This window comes from Chiloscyllium plagiosum, chromosome 15, assembly GCF_004010195.1.
Source record: "Chiloscyllium plagiosum isolate BGI_BamShark_2017 chromosome 15, ASM401019v2, whole genome shotgun sequence".
In the NCBI taxonomy this organism is placed as follows: domain Eukaryota; kingdom Metazoa; phylum Chordata; class Chondrichthyes; order Orectolobiformes; family Hemiscylliidae; genus Chiloscyllium; species Chiloscyllium plagiosum.
The window spans coordinates 45612968-45628315 of record NC_057724.1 but is presented as its reverse complement, the minus strand read 5'-3'; the positions used below and the strand labels follow the sequence as shown (position 1 = coordinate 45628315).

Here is a 15348-nt window from a genome sequence, read left to right as displayed (position 1 = left end):
CTGCTTTGCCAAAGCTTTTTGGTCAGATCCCCTATACAACTGTCATTTTGTCAGATGACACTTTACTATGTTCAAAATGTTATGTAAAGACAAGTTATTGTTTAATGTTAGACAGTAAGTGATTTTCACTGTTAAAAGAATGCAAAAATCCCACAAATAAAACATGCTGTAAGCACAAGTTACTTAAGAGAACAGACTTCAATGGAACTCAAACAAGAATAGAGTGGAAAAATATGAGATTGTTTGATGATTCTGATTAAGAAAACTCTAGATTCAGTATTAGTTCATCACATTATTTTAAAACCAAAGCAGGAAGTGACAGTGAGAGCTGCTGGATCATTGCAGGGACAACTTTGTAGGTCTGACACTATTGTGGCTCTATCGATAGCAAATGTACGGCTGCAATTCAAAGTACTTCTCTAGGGCAGTGATTCACAATCCCCTGAAAGAAAAAAAATTGCCACTTTCTACCCAGTATTTTAACAAACTAAGGGCTTATGCCCGAAACATCGATTCTCCTGTTCCTTGGATGCTGCCTGACCTGCTGCGCTTTTCCAGCAACACATTTTCAGCTCCAAACTATTGCATAGCCAAGTTATGTTTACTCTATTGTTTTTTGATCTAATCCAGTAGACTTGATAGGTTTTCCCCCAAATACATTAAAACACTATATGAAATATAGAATAGCACATCAGTGTGCCTGGAGTAAGGTATTTACAGCAAACATAGGGGAATAACCAGTGAAGTCTACAGATGTTTACAAGGCCTTCCAATTGTGAAATTACATAAAGTGATGATCTGTAAGTTTCTATAAGTAAGATAAACATTGTGCAATCTTGGATATTTATTGAACAAAGAGAAATTAACCATGCAACAATGTTGTACAAACCACTATACAAGCTCAAGACTGCTGCAGTGATTCATGATTTAACGAAAGTCAGGTTGTCAATAAATTTTCATGTTTTTGTTGTGCAGAGAAGTAAATACAAGTTCTTCTGTAATTGGAACAGGTTTCAATAGGGAGGAATTTATCCAGAACCGATGAACAAAAAGGTGTCGTTTTCTCTGAAGTGTTGGGTTTATTTGAAGCAAAATAAAAAAAACTCAAAATCCAACATTACAAATGTCTGTGTTGCAGTTGGTCTATCCATGTTTCTTCCAACAGTTCCCACATCGCTGGTATGTGTTATTTATATGTCTTCATGTGCCAGAGACCATCATTTAAGTAATGCATGTTTTCGATTCCAATACCTTTATTGACTTGTTCTCTGTGGAAATAACACAAAATCAATAAGGACTTGGATATGCAAAACAATGTATTTCTTTAATCTATTGTAAAATAGCAATAACTTCATAACTGATCCTAACCTATCTGTATTTTTTTTAAAAGATTCTCCCCATGTCTCAAAACAGAACAGAAAAACCCTTCATTGTGTACCACACTGATTTCACAGTCTGAGTGAGATTGTAATATACTTGAAATTGAGGACACTTATTTTATGGGCCCATTACTACCAGGAACTGGAACAAGACTTTCAAATGTGTTTTGCTTTCATGACCATCAGCTTCAGCTCGATTCCAGGATGACTACACAACTCAGTTTTTCTTAAACAAATAAAACAGCAAAGCAAGTTAAGACATACTTACATTTTATCTGCTGGCATCTTCATAACTCCCACAGAAAGGGCATGTTGCTTGCCCTCTGCTGTAATAGCCTTATGATCAGTTAGTTAAGGAAAGTTGCAGCAATTAAAAAATAAAGCCAAGTACTTGCATTTGAACAGTAACTAACAAAAAATGAATACTTTTCATATAGAAATCAAATCTTCAAATATAACTATATGAAATCTGTTGTTTAATATTAATTTCTATAGTTCAGATAAAGGAATACATTAAGACTGTAAACTTTCCCAAGGGATTAGTTATCAAACTGTGAGGAACATGTGGCCTGGCCAGGGAGGACAAAATAAAGCTGAATGCAGCCATATTTTAGCAAACATCAAAGGTAAGGTGTAATTACACCTATCGCATCAGCAGTAGGATAGAACTTATAACAGGAAGAGTTGAAAGGTACATTCAGAGGCAAGATGTTTTGACTAATGTTGATTTTGTTTTAGCGTTGAGTACTAATTTTTCTTTTTAATAAAAATAATTTGCATAATTAGGATTACAAAGCACTATTTATACATCTTCTGAACTATGAAACTAAAAGAAGCCCGAATCAGTATCACTATCCAGTTCAGTAATGTCCTTATCTGGTCTGGCTGACATTTGACTCCAGACCCACAGGAATACGTGACTGACTACTAACTGCCCCCTGAAATGGCCTTGCAAACCATTTGGTTGTATCAAACTGCTAAAAATATAAACATACAGACCATCTGTCTTTGACCTTAAGATTGGGATCAAAAATGGAAAAGCCAGCCATGTCCAATCTTGCAAAGTCCTCTGTGCCATCACCAAAATTGGGAGCGCAGTCTGACAGACATGCCAAATCACAGTCTGACAGTGTTTATCAAATAGGATTTCCTGAAGATTATTATGTCCCAGATTCCACCATCACCTTCACTGGGAATACAAAGTTAAAAATCACACAACACCAGGTTATAGTCCAACAGGTCTATTTGGAAGCACTAGCTTTCAGAGCGCTGCTCCTTCATCAGCTGGTTGTGGAATATAAGATTGTAAGACACAGAATTCTGTGTCTATAACCTGTTGGACTATAACCTGGTGTTGTGTGATTTTTAATTTTGTACACTCCCGTCTAACACCAGCATCTCCAAACCTTCACTGGGCATGCCCGTATCCAAGTGGTAGGACAAATGTATAATCAGAGGTGGCTGTAGTACAACGGTGTACAGTAAGAAGGGAGTTGTCCTAGGACTTCCCAACACTGACATCGAACTGTCGAACAAGGGCAAGGAAACCATTTGCTGATAAACACTACTACCCCTCTCTCAGATGATGAATCAACACTCTCCCATGTTGAACAACACTTGGAAAAGCATGGAGGCACAAAAGGGTACAAAATGTTCTCTGAGCAGAGGACTTCAATATCCATTACTAACTGGCTCGGCAGCATCACTAATGACTGGACTGGCTAAGTCCTAAAAGACACAGCTGCTGAATTGATTCTGCAGCAGCTGGTGAGAGAAATAATGAGGGGGAAAATGTAGTCAACTTCATCTCACCTGTCACAGGCATGTCAGATCTAACAGCTAAAAGTGGGGCATTCTGAGACACTGTGGGCCATCAGCATGGCAGAACTTGTATTCAGTCACCACATAACCCAGCATATCCCTCACATACCATTGCCATCAAACCAGAGGATCTACCCTCAATCAAATGAGGGTGTGGGAGAGTACACCGGGAGTAGCACCAGGCATACATGAAATGAGCTATCAGCATGGTGGAGCAACAACATGGATTACTTGCACATCAAAAGGGAGAGAGCAGCAAATGACAGCGAGAGATAAGTGATTCCACAACTACTGGACATACTCGAGTATAGGTCGGGTTTTGAAGACTATTAAGCTGAAATTAGAGAGTCAACTTATATATGAGGTACTGTTTTCGAGGTGATGAAATTCAGGGTGGCATGAGTCAAAAATGGACAACAAAAAGCCAGCTCTCTATACAAAGTAACAAACAACAAAACAAAAAAGGTATTATGGCCAATACTGAATATTTATCTACAAAATCATTCTGCCTGGTATGGTAGAATGGTACAGTAGACCCCCATTCCCACAGGGGATATTTTCCAAGACCTACCACAGAAGCATACCTGAAGCTGTTCTGTGTATAAGTGGCATAATGTAAACCATACTGAATTCTTTGAACTAACGTGAGATGTAAGGTAATCCTAGGCATTGTTTTGATAGTTGAGGCAGATATTATTCGGTAGAAAGACTTGCAATTAAATCAGTCATAGGATGGTATGCTGCTCTCAAATCTCTTGTACTTTATGTATTGCTTGTGTTTCTTGGACATTAGCAAAGTTAAACAAAGTAAAATGGGCCCAGCTTGTACAAAGTGCTAAAACAAATCTCATACTTTCATACTATACAGGTACTATCTACTGTGATTGAGTATCGGACATATGGTGAAAAAAGAAATTTGTACTCAAGTCTTGATAGTCGTTTGTGTACTTGTGTATTTGAAGTACGAGCGAAAGAAAGACAATCACAAACAAGTCAATATCCATATGGTAATTTAAAACGGGAAATTTACCTTCCAGGCAGCCCCCTGGTCCCTAGTTCTGGAATGTTCCATGTAATATGTTTGTGCTGTGGTAAACCGCGGGTAACTGAAACCACAGAAACTGACTCCGCAGATTACAGTCATTCTTAAAACCTACAGTGGAGCATGACGGTTGGCCAAATAGAAGACCCGGAATGGGGAGGTACAGCTAGCAGACTGGAAAGGCAGAGTGGAGCGCAACGGGCAGGCACACTGACTCATAAATGTTCATCAGTAACTGTGAAGAACTAGGGTCGGTTTATACACAAGGTATATGGAAAATACAAACTTTTTGACGAAAAATAAGGGGTCGACTTATACATGTGATTGATCTTTTTAAACAAGTGTATATGGTAACTGATTAGTCTTAAATGATGGTGGACAATTAAACAATTAACAAGTAGAAGAGGAGGAGTCACCATATATATTTCCACTCTCAACAATGTGGGAGTCCAGCACATCAGTGCAAAGTAAAAGGCTGAAGCATATGCATTGATCTTCAGGGAGAGGTGCCAAATAGATGATCCAGCTCAGCTTCCTGAGATCTCCAGGATTATAAATGTCTGTCTCTAGCCATTTTGATTCACTCTGTGATTTGAGGAAATGGCTGAAGGCTCTGGATACTGAAAAGGCCCTGACAACATGCCAGCTATAAATATTCAAGACTCGTACTCCAGATTTAGCTGCACCTTAGCTAAGCTGTTCCAATATACCTGTGATTCTGGCATCTTCCCAATATTGTACAAAGTTGCCCAGATATATCCAATCTATAAAATCCGGTGTGACTGACTGAACCTGTCAGGCCACTTGGTTAGGGATAGGCAATAAATGCTGGCCTAACCCACATGCCTAGAATATTTTGTTTTAAATTTAAGCTTATTTGATTTCAGTCAGGACAGTAGTTGTAGCTAGTAAAGTTAACTACACTTTCTCTGCGATAGAAAAAAAAGTGAAGAAAGAAAGAATTGTCTGCTATGTTCTGACCACCAAATAGTTAGTCAACACTCACTCTCAAGGTTAAGATATAAATAAAAGTTTTTGTTGGCTAACTAATTCGGTGGTCAAAATTCTGTCCTTTCTTGATTTTTTTTTGTCCCAGAGAAACTGTAACAGTAATGGAGGACTGACTGCCCTTGTAAGGGTAGGGGAAAAAAACAAACAAGTTAGGAGCCCTTAAAAACGTGCCGAACAATCATTTTCAAACAACAAGAATTCTGATCATATTTATCACACCTTCAAGGACTACTATATAAATGCATTAAACGACCAATTGCACTGATGAGATTATAAAACAAATCAATGCACAACACACCCTTATGAACTAGAACTCCTGTAAATAAAAATACTTATTCATAGAATTTGGTTTCAAGCAGGCAAGTGAGTCACACTGAGGATACAACTATCGTGTCAGTGTCGGCTGGATGAAGCTTTGCTCCGGGGGAAGTTAGTCCAGGACACATAATATTGGCGCCACTAAGCACAAACTTGATAGCCCCTTTGTCAACCTGTTGATGTGGCAAGATGGAAGGATCTGTGACAAAGAATTGTGAGATAATGAACATTAAAGTTATGTAAATTATTTTAAGTAAAACATTTTCATTACAAAATACATACCTCAAGTCATGTTTGTACATAAATTATAATTAAAATAATACTAAAGGTCTGCTACAAACCCATTCCAAATAAACACAGTAAATGTAAAATCCTACAGTCAAATTAAGGATAGTTCTTTTACATTTGTCTTCTCCTATCCAAATGATTTTAGGAAATTGTCTAACTGGACATTTTCATTCCTTTAGACATCAAGTGTGCCTGGTCGATGTTACCGTGGAATAGTGGGAGCATTACAGCTCAGGCTTACCCTGCTCACATCCACCATTCACATGTGTATTGCTTTCCAGGTGTTTCAGGCCAGCAGTCAGGAGGAACCACTTTGAAAATGTAAGTTTAGTGTATCGTGTTACAGTTTGAGGTTTTTTTGGGGGGGAAATCACATTTTTGAGAGGCATACCAACTTGGATGATTGCACCTGGTTTGATTTGATTAATTATTGTCACATGTACTGAGATACAGTGAAACGGTTTTGCAGGCTATCCGGGCAAATCATACTGACAGAAGTACATCAGGATAATCGAACAAAATGCAAAATATGGTATTACAGCCACAGAGGATGTGCAGAGAAAAACCAACTGATGTGATATGAGAGATCTGACCAAAAGAATAGAGCCATTGTTTAGTATGCAACAAAGCTCTGTCACGCTTTTGATCACGGAAGAAGCAACAAACTGGCAATTAAAGCAAACATTTCTTTTAATTTGCATTAGCTTTGTCCAATTCATAAAATATTAACCCGTGTAGGAAGGGTATGTATTTAAACTATAAATCAAAGCAGGAGTACTTAACCTCAATTGATCGTTGACTAAAGTATTGATGAGCCGCAGAAGAGATTTGTGACAGCCATCCAAATTATCTCAAACGTCAGCAGATAAAATGAGCTTTTCATTAGATTGTATTATTCCTGTTGACAGGGCCACTTCCCAAGGCTCTCTTAAGAACTACAGCAGAATAGCTGGGGAAAAAGGCTTTGAACTAGGATTTGAGAGTGTGCTGCTAGAAAAGCACAGCAGGTCAGGCAGCATCCGTGGAGCAACAGCAAATGAATCCTCGTTTCAAGCATAAGCCCTTCGAACTAGGATTCATTGGTGTGCTTTTAGGGTCTGGAGTCTGCATAATGGGACTGCCCACCACCCTAACCCAGATGGAGACTTACCATATCTGGTGTGTTTAGATAGATAAGTGCAGCAATGTCTACAATGATGCACGTGGATACACCCAACTAAAGAGCATGGTCTAGTCAGAAATTCAGGGCAAGGGGCAGCCTGAATCCTTTAAGGAATTACATTTTTCTTCAAATTTCTTAACAACTCCCTCACCTTTGAAGTATCCAATGGAAAGGAATTTGGTATGCAGATATCCAAAGACAACATGTTTTTGCCCCAAACCCCACACACCAGACCCTGACATTACACTGGTTGTGACCATACATAGTCTATTGTCAACTACTAATAGCTCAAATTAGCAGCTCTTCGTTCCCCCAGGCAGACCTTGACCCACCCCTTTGTCTGTCTGTTTTTCTCTCTCTTCAGGCTCTCGCTCTTTCTTTCTCTTGTGACCTCCTCATCTGCATAAATATCAACTTTTTCCTTGTTACCATCAGTTCTGAGGAAGAGTCACTGGACCTGGAACATTAACTCTCATTTCTTTCCACAGATGCTGCCAAACCTGCTGAGTATTTTTCCCAACAATTTCTGTTTTTGTTTTGGATTTCGAGCATCCGTGTACTTCATTATTTTTTGTTATGTGCATTTTGAAGTCTAGAATTCTAAGACCATAAAATGTAGGATAGTCTTACAGTCTTATAATTCGAAACTCAAAAATGCAAAGGGTTACCTGACTGCAGTTACCTTTTTTAATGTGGTTTAATAAATGAAATTTAAAATACTTCATCAACACTGAATTTAAGTTTTTTATAGATTTCAGTGAACAGACATTAGTTTGCAAGTATATTGAAATGTGAAGCAGATTATTAGTATTCTGGAGAAAACAATTCTAATTTCCCATTCAGAATAAATACTAATTCTTCAACATTTGTGTTCTCTCCTCTTCAATAAATGTTGATAATGATCAAATTACTTCCAGATGGAGAAGCCAATATGGTACTTATAATTGACTACTTTAATAGAGTCTTAGAGATGAACAGGATGGAAACAGACTCTTCAGTATAACTCGTCCATGCTGACCAGATATCCTAAATTAATCTAGTCCCATTTGCCAGCACATAGCCCATATCACTCTAAACCCTTCCTATTCATATACCCATCAGGATGTTTTTTAAATTTTTTTTTAGATTAGATTAGATTACTTACAGTGTGGAAACAGGCCCTTTGGCCAAACAAGTCCACACCAACCCGCCAAAGCGCAACCCACCCAGACCCATTCCCTACATTTACCCCTTCACCTAACACTAAGGGCAATTTAGCATGGCCAATTCACCTAACCTGCATATTTTCTGTGGGAGGAAACCGGAGCATCCGGAGGAAACCCACGCAGACACAGGGAGACTCCACACAGTCAGTCGCCTGAGACGGGAATTGAATCCGGGTCTCTAGCGCTGTGAGGCAGCAGTGCTAACCACTGTGCCACCGTGCGTAATTGTAAGCCGCCACCAATAGCTCTTTCCACACACACGCCACCCTATATATGAAAAAGTTGCCATTTAGTTCACACTTAAATCTTCCCCCTCTCACCTTAAACATATGCCTTTTAGTTTCAGATTCCCCCAACCTCGGGAAAAGACCTGGTGTATTCACGCTATCCATGTCCCTCGTGATTTCCTAAACCTCTATAAAAGGTCACCCCTCCGCCTCTGACACTCCGGGGAAAATAGTCCTAGCCTATTCAGCCTCTCCCTATAGCTCAAACCCTCCAATCTTGGCAACATCTTTGTAAATCTTTTCTGAACCCTTTCAAGTTTCACAACATACTTCTTGTAGTAGGGAGACCAAAATTGCATGCAATACTCCCAAAGTGGCCAAACCATGACCTCCCAACTCCTGTACTCAATGCACTGTCCAAGAAAGGCAAGCATACCAAATGCTTTTTTCTCTGTCCTGTCTACCTGCAACTCTGCTTTCAAGGAATTCTTTCATCTTAGCTGCCTATTCAAGTCTGCTTCATTAAACACCATCACATCCAGAATTACCTGTTCTCTAGTTGACTCTACTACAAGCTGCTCCAAAAAACTCTTGTAAATATTCCATGTATTCTTTATTGAGTTCCACTACCAACCTGATTTTCCCAGTGCACTGCATATTGAAATCCTCCACGATGCTTTTTAAGCAAATTTCTTCTTACTTCTCTCCTCTCCAGTTATTTCTCCAAACAAGATATCTGGTTTGACCTTTGGCCCCAAATCCAAAGATATCATGAATTTAGGAACTGTTTCCCTGAATAACTGATGTCCTTTCATCAGCCAGAAGCATACTAAAGTCAAAATATATCCTCCTTACTGATCATTCAGAGCCTGAGTATTTTTTGTCATATTCAATAGAAGTAGTAAATATGTGTGGCGAGCTCAGATCTTGCAGCTTCTTTCACTGCACTCTTGAGTTCCTTTTAAAGTAATAGTTGCTCATTTTGTGCCTCCATAACAGCTGCACATGGTATCACAGCTGGTCTTTTGTGCAGTCATTCAGTCCCAGATTTCAAACAAGTCACAAGCTCACTGGTTCGATGAAATGCTGAATATCCGTCCAATATGGATAATCTAGCTGACTCTAATGCTCATGTGACCACAATAAGCTGCTTGTTCAATAGTCTGACTGAGGTTTACTATCTCCTGATCGAATAACTATGCAAGACTTCCAAAAAAATTGATTCAACTGTATTAATTCATTCAGATTATTATTTATCTCCATCCAACCACATCGCTTTGAAGAACATATTAACACACAAACTTTACATAATAAAATTGACAGCTACATACTTTTGGCATAAAGTCATAAATATCAGGAGTAGGAGTATAACCACGGCCCTGAAGCATGGTCTACTCTTCAATGATATGATCAATCTGATTACTCTGTATTCCCAGCTACCCTTAAAATCCTTGATCAGCAAGAGGTTGAAAGGTTATATCTCTGCGTTAAAAATATTCAAGGGCTTTGCTTCTACCACTCTTTGGGGCTTTAAACCTGCACAAAACTCCTAAGACTCATGACCTTCTGCAAGGAAGAAATTCTGATCTCAGTCTTAAATGGGTAATGCTGTGTTTGAAATAGTGATCCCTTGTCCGAGGTTCTCCTTCAAAGTGTCAATTAAGACACCTTATATTCCTTTAGCATGCAATGGTACAAACCTACCCTCTCCAATCTTGCCTAACACAACTTACTCATTCCAGATATTCATTCACCTCTCTGAACTGCTTTCATTAACACCCTTCCTTAAAAAAGACCAGAACTGTATGCGGTACTTCAGATGCAATTTCACCAATGCCTTGTAACCTTCCTAACTTTTGTATTTGAAGCCCCTCACATAAAACAGTAACATTCTATGAGTTTTCCTAAAAGCTTGCAGTATCTGCATACTAACCTTTAATGATTCATGCACTGGCACACTCCGATTTCTCTGCATCTCTCACAATTTAGATAATATACTTTTCTTATTCTTCCTGCCAAAATGGATAATTGCACATTTTCTAAATCTAGAAAACTAAGACTTCACAATATCTTTGCAGGTTGATTTTATACTTAGTCAGGCATGATGTTCACTATAAATATTATTTTTGATCTGCATACACTAGTGCAATTAAATGAGAAGTACTGATCTGAGAACAAAATATCAGGTGTGATGCACAGATGGTAGATCCACTACATTGTTGACTACACCTTGTCATCTGCCAAGCAGTAATGACATTCTTTGCACATGTATGATCAGGGGCTATTTTATTGCCTGATTAAACAGTAACATCACTGTTCACAATTCTTTGCAGAAAGGACTGCTCTTCTTAAAACAATTTTATAAAAACATTTTAAAAAGTAGTACCTATTATTTCACAATAAACATACAACTCTGGCTTTTACTTCAAAAACTTGAGGAACATTGCCACATTTCCCCAAGGAGACATTCAGGGGTTTACAAGTCCTCCAAATATACTAAGGGCAGTAAACCTACATTTATGAAGTAATCGTAAGGTGGGGTAGAAAGGTCCCTCCCTTTGTCTGAAAAATAGCAATTCTCCATTAACAGTCAGGATCTCTATATGTTCATGGCTGAAAACAAAATAGAAAGAACAAAAATCAGGCTCAACTCACAAAAATCATAATTCCATTAAAAACAAAAGACAATCAGATTATTCAAAAGATTCTGTAGTTTGTACATCATTTTGTATCAGGAAAAAAGTTAATAATCTGAAAAAAGTGCCTTTTTTCATAATCACTTATGATTTTTAAATAAATGAATTACTTCACACCCTATTTTTGAACTTACCTCAATACAACACAAATCTAATAAGTCATTTTTAGAAGTGGAATGATTTTTCTCATGAAGGCAGCCATTCTACAATAAGCAAAACACCGCAATGAAAGATTTAGATTTAAATTTTATTGTCACGTGTACTCGAGTACAAGAATACCAGAGTACAGGGAAAGTGTACAAAAATCGCCATTTTCCGGTGCCAATTTAGTAGACAAAAGACAGGTTTAAAAACAGAAACAGAAATAAAAGAAACGTCCAGATCACCCCCCCCCCCCCACAAGTCCTCACTGCCAGAAAAATAAAGCCACAAAATCTATCCTTCAGTCTGCGAACACTCAGGTGCCCTGAGTCCCCACACGCTCGCCACAGTCAGAATGTCATCACCTCTGTCAGGTACCCAGGCCCAACCAAGGCCTGGAGCTGCGCTGCCAATGCTGGAAACATGTCACAATTCTTTGGCACCATCTTGCCTCCATAAACATCATCGCCGCCATTAGTTTGCTGAAGCTGCCAGATCCCAAACTGGGCTCAAATTCAATGCTGGGCCCACCATGCTGAAGCAGACAGTGTTCATTCTAGCTTATGTTGTTGCTCCTTCCTCCTCTGAGGACCTCCATTTCAGCTAAGAAACCTGGCACTGCCAATCTGCCAAAAAGGAATCCCTCCTGGTGCTGCCCACATTCTGGGAAGGAGACCGCTCCGACCGCTATAATTTATGGTGGTGAAAAGGAAAAATATTGGCGTGGTCACTATACGATCACTTCAAAGTTTTTTCCCTAGATAAATGGCCTTCTAGAGCATTAGGTTTCACAAACCATGAGAAGGACTTATGGTCTTTGCTTCTGAGGGAGAAGCAGATATTGATTGTTGCTTTTAGCAGGTGGTCTTTGCCATTGATGAGTGATCCTGTTCTCTTTTACAGAGGGCTGAAGGAAAAGAACATTTAGGACAACCTTCTATTTTCTTCCCCGTCCTGCTGTGGGATCATCAACCTAACCTAAAATCCAGGTTAGACCAGCTTAAAGGCTGAGGGTCCTTCAGCAATACTTCGTGGATCCCTCTACGTGCCTTGCTCATAGTCACACCCTCCTGTCCCTGACCAAATTTCAGGTAGTTAATCTGATCGGTGCGACTGCGTCCTGAAACATAGCATCCAGGTAGCTCTCCCCCTCTCTAAAGAGTCGCAATGTTCAAAGCTCAGACTCCAGCTCATCAGATCTGAGCTGCAGTTCATTCAGCAACCAACACTTACTGTAGATGTACTCACCATAAATCACAATGGGGTGCACTAGCCCACATGTCTTGCCGTAAGAACATATCATTTGCCCAGCATCTCTACTGTAATTCCTTCATTCTTAATTTGATTTTTTATAGTTTTGTATTGGTCTTTTAGTTCATTGCCTGTAAATATTTCTCCTATTTACCTTCAATCTTAAAATAACCTATAATAGATATCACATTAGCAGTTACCACCAACAAATGAATTTACAGTTTACCCTGTGATATCATTCTTTTTTGCTGGGCCCCTGGATTAATCACTGGCAAATGGAATTCAATCCAGTGAGGTGACACACTTGTGCAGGACAAACAAATACATGATGATCGGTAGGATCCTGGGAAGCAATAAGGAACAGACAAATCTTGGTGTGCATGTTCACCAGTTGCTTAAAATAGCATGACAGGGAGAGAAAGTGGTTAAGAAAGCATGTTGGATACTTGCCTTTATTAGCCAAGGCATTGAGTTTATGAGTAGGGAGATTATGGTGGAATTATATAAAACATTTGTTTGTTCACAGCTTGAGTATTGTGTCCAGTTCCAAATCTACATTGTGGAGGGATGTAATTGCATTGGCGAGGGTGCAGAGGAAATTTAGCTGCCTGGGCTGGAGAGTTTTCGTTATGCAGAGATCGGATAGACAGAGGTTGTTTTCCTTGGAGCAGAGGAAATTGAGGGGGGACATGATTGAGATGTATAAATTTGAGGTACAGAGATGGGGTAGACAGGAAGGAACGTTCCCCTTGGTGGAGGGATCAGTGTCCAAGAAGCGTAGATCTATGGTAAAGAACAGAAAGTTTAGAGTGCATTTTTTTTTCACTCAGGAGGAGGTGAGAATCTGGAACTCACCATCTCCAAGAGTGATAAACCTTCACAATATGATAAACCCTCCTAAGTATTTAGATGTACATTTGCAATGTCAAAACATACAAGGCTATGAGCCAAATGCTGTAAAATTATAAAGCATTTAAATCATAGTTTATGATGGAAATGGAATAGAATGGGTAGGTGTGATGTAAACAATCTATCTGCACTGTGACTGCAAATATGAATTGCTCAGATCAAACTCTTGAGCAGAAATGGCACTTGAAGACAGAAGAGCAATATCATTTAATAACTGAATTTTCTTTGCAATCAAATATTAAATTATACCATTTCACTATTTTTACAGGATCCTTCTTTGGCATGATTTGGTTCAACCATGGCTCAATTACAGGAAACTGTTCAACCAGCTGATTCTTAATGCCTTTTATAACAGATGTCTTCAGTTGGATGCAATTTGTAACATTTTCCTTTTCATCAAATCTGTTAAGATAGAAAATAAATGAATCAATATCATTGTCAACATCTTCTAAAACACAATAGAAACACTCCACACAAATACTCTGGGCTCCACATACACACAGTTTCAAAACTGTTCTTGCTGTTTTTCCAAAGATGTCAACTTTGCTGGGGTTCATTTCCTCAACTACCATGCCGGAGTTAAACGCATCAGCAGGCATTTTGACCAAAGAACACATCAGAGTTGAACCTTATACTGTCCACAGTCACCAGATTAAAAAAAAATCACATGGCTAAGTCCACACAGTACCATATTAACATAAGTGTTGTGTTACCAAGCCTGACAGCAAGTAACTAACTGGAGCTCACTGGGCCCACTGTACTTTAAATTAGAGCGTTTGTTAAGAGCCATTCAAAAACACTCTTCTGATAAACTGGAAACGACTTGGAAGGTTAGTTGCTCTCAAAACAGATCCTGACGGACCTACTGAGTATTTCACATTTTCTACTCCTACTTCTGGTTGGGAGGCGACAGGTGCGGTATTTTGCTTCTGTAAATCTGTTCGAAATGGGGATCCAATCCTCGTTTTATAACGATCTCGAGTTATTCAATAGGTAATCCGGTCAAACACAAGCTGTCCGTTACAGCTTGTCACAGAATAGACGTGCCTCCGTGTTTTTTCTTCGGGAAAGAGAGATATTTAAATCAGTAAAATCCTACATCAAAAATCAAAAGGAAGAGGACAGCGCTGAGATCCTGAACGTTATTTCGAGTCAATCGCATGAAAGAGAATGACACATTTATCGCAGGTGGGAAAACGATCATTAAAGCCAAGTGCAACGAATTAGAGCCCAAACCAACAGACAGGAGGCATCTAAACATTACAAAACGATTATTTCTGTGAAGAAAGTTAAAGTTAACGATTGAAATAAAACACTCACTTCTTAAACATTCTGCAGCCTCAGTAACTCCCAACTCCACGAGGCCCAGCAGGAAGTACACCGCCTTACGGCAGGTCGCAAATACATAACAAATCACAGCAATTGCCGTCAAATGGATTATTGTTTGTGTTTCAGTTACAGCCAGAGAGGGTGGCAGAACAGCAAATTATTACGTTTACACAGAAAGCAAAATACTTCTTTTCAGAATCACCATATGAAAAGGATAAATGTCGGTAAACAATTTTGTTTTTTATTCCCCTCGTAATAGTTTTAAACTGTTTTTCAGAATTGCCTGGACAATGCTGCTCTATCTCTGCTGACCAACCACACCTTAAAGGAGCAGCGCTCTGAAAGCTAGTGCTTCCAAGTAAACCTGTTGGATTATAACCTGATGTCGTGTGATTTTGTAACTTTGACCAATCTATGGAAATAGTAGATGTAAAACGTTGGACTGCCAAGATTAAAAGAATCTAACATCTGCTTCTTGCCATAGCATGATTTCTTATGCATTACTAAAATTTCAGTTCCACTAAGCATCATTCTTTTTGTGTGCTCTAATTTGGTGTATATTCCTGTGC

At 38.9% G+C, this 15348-nt stretch overlaps 1 protein-coding gene across 1 annotated transcript; it reads right to left on the bottom strand.

Moving 5' to 3' along the window:
- Positions 1-829: 829 nt before the first annotated feature.
- Positions 830-14867, bottom strand: mcts1 (MCTS1 re-initiation and release factor). Its single transcript, XM_043704823.1, has 6 exons — positions 14771-14867; positions 13700-13852; positions 10969-11066; positions 5637-5770; positions 1648-1715; positions 830-1268 (listed from the first exon to the last, which is right to left on the bottom strand). Exons 1-6 carry the CDS (start codon positions 14779-14781, stop codon positions 1187-1189), a joined length of 546 nt encoding a protein of 181 aa, XP_043560758.1. The 5' UTR covers positions 14782-14867; the 3' UTR covers positions 830-1186.
- Positions 14868-15348: the final 481 nt, after the last annotated feature.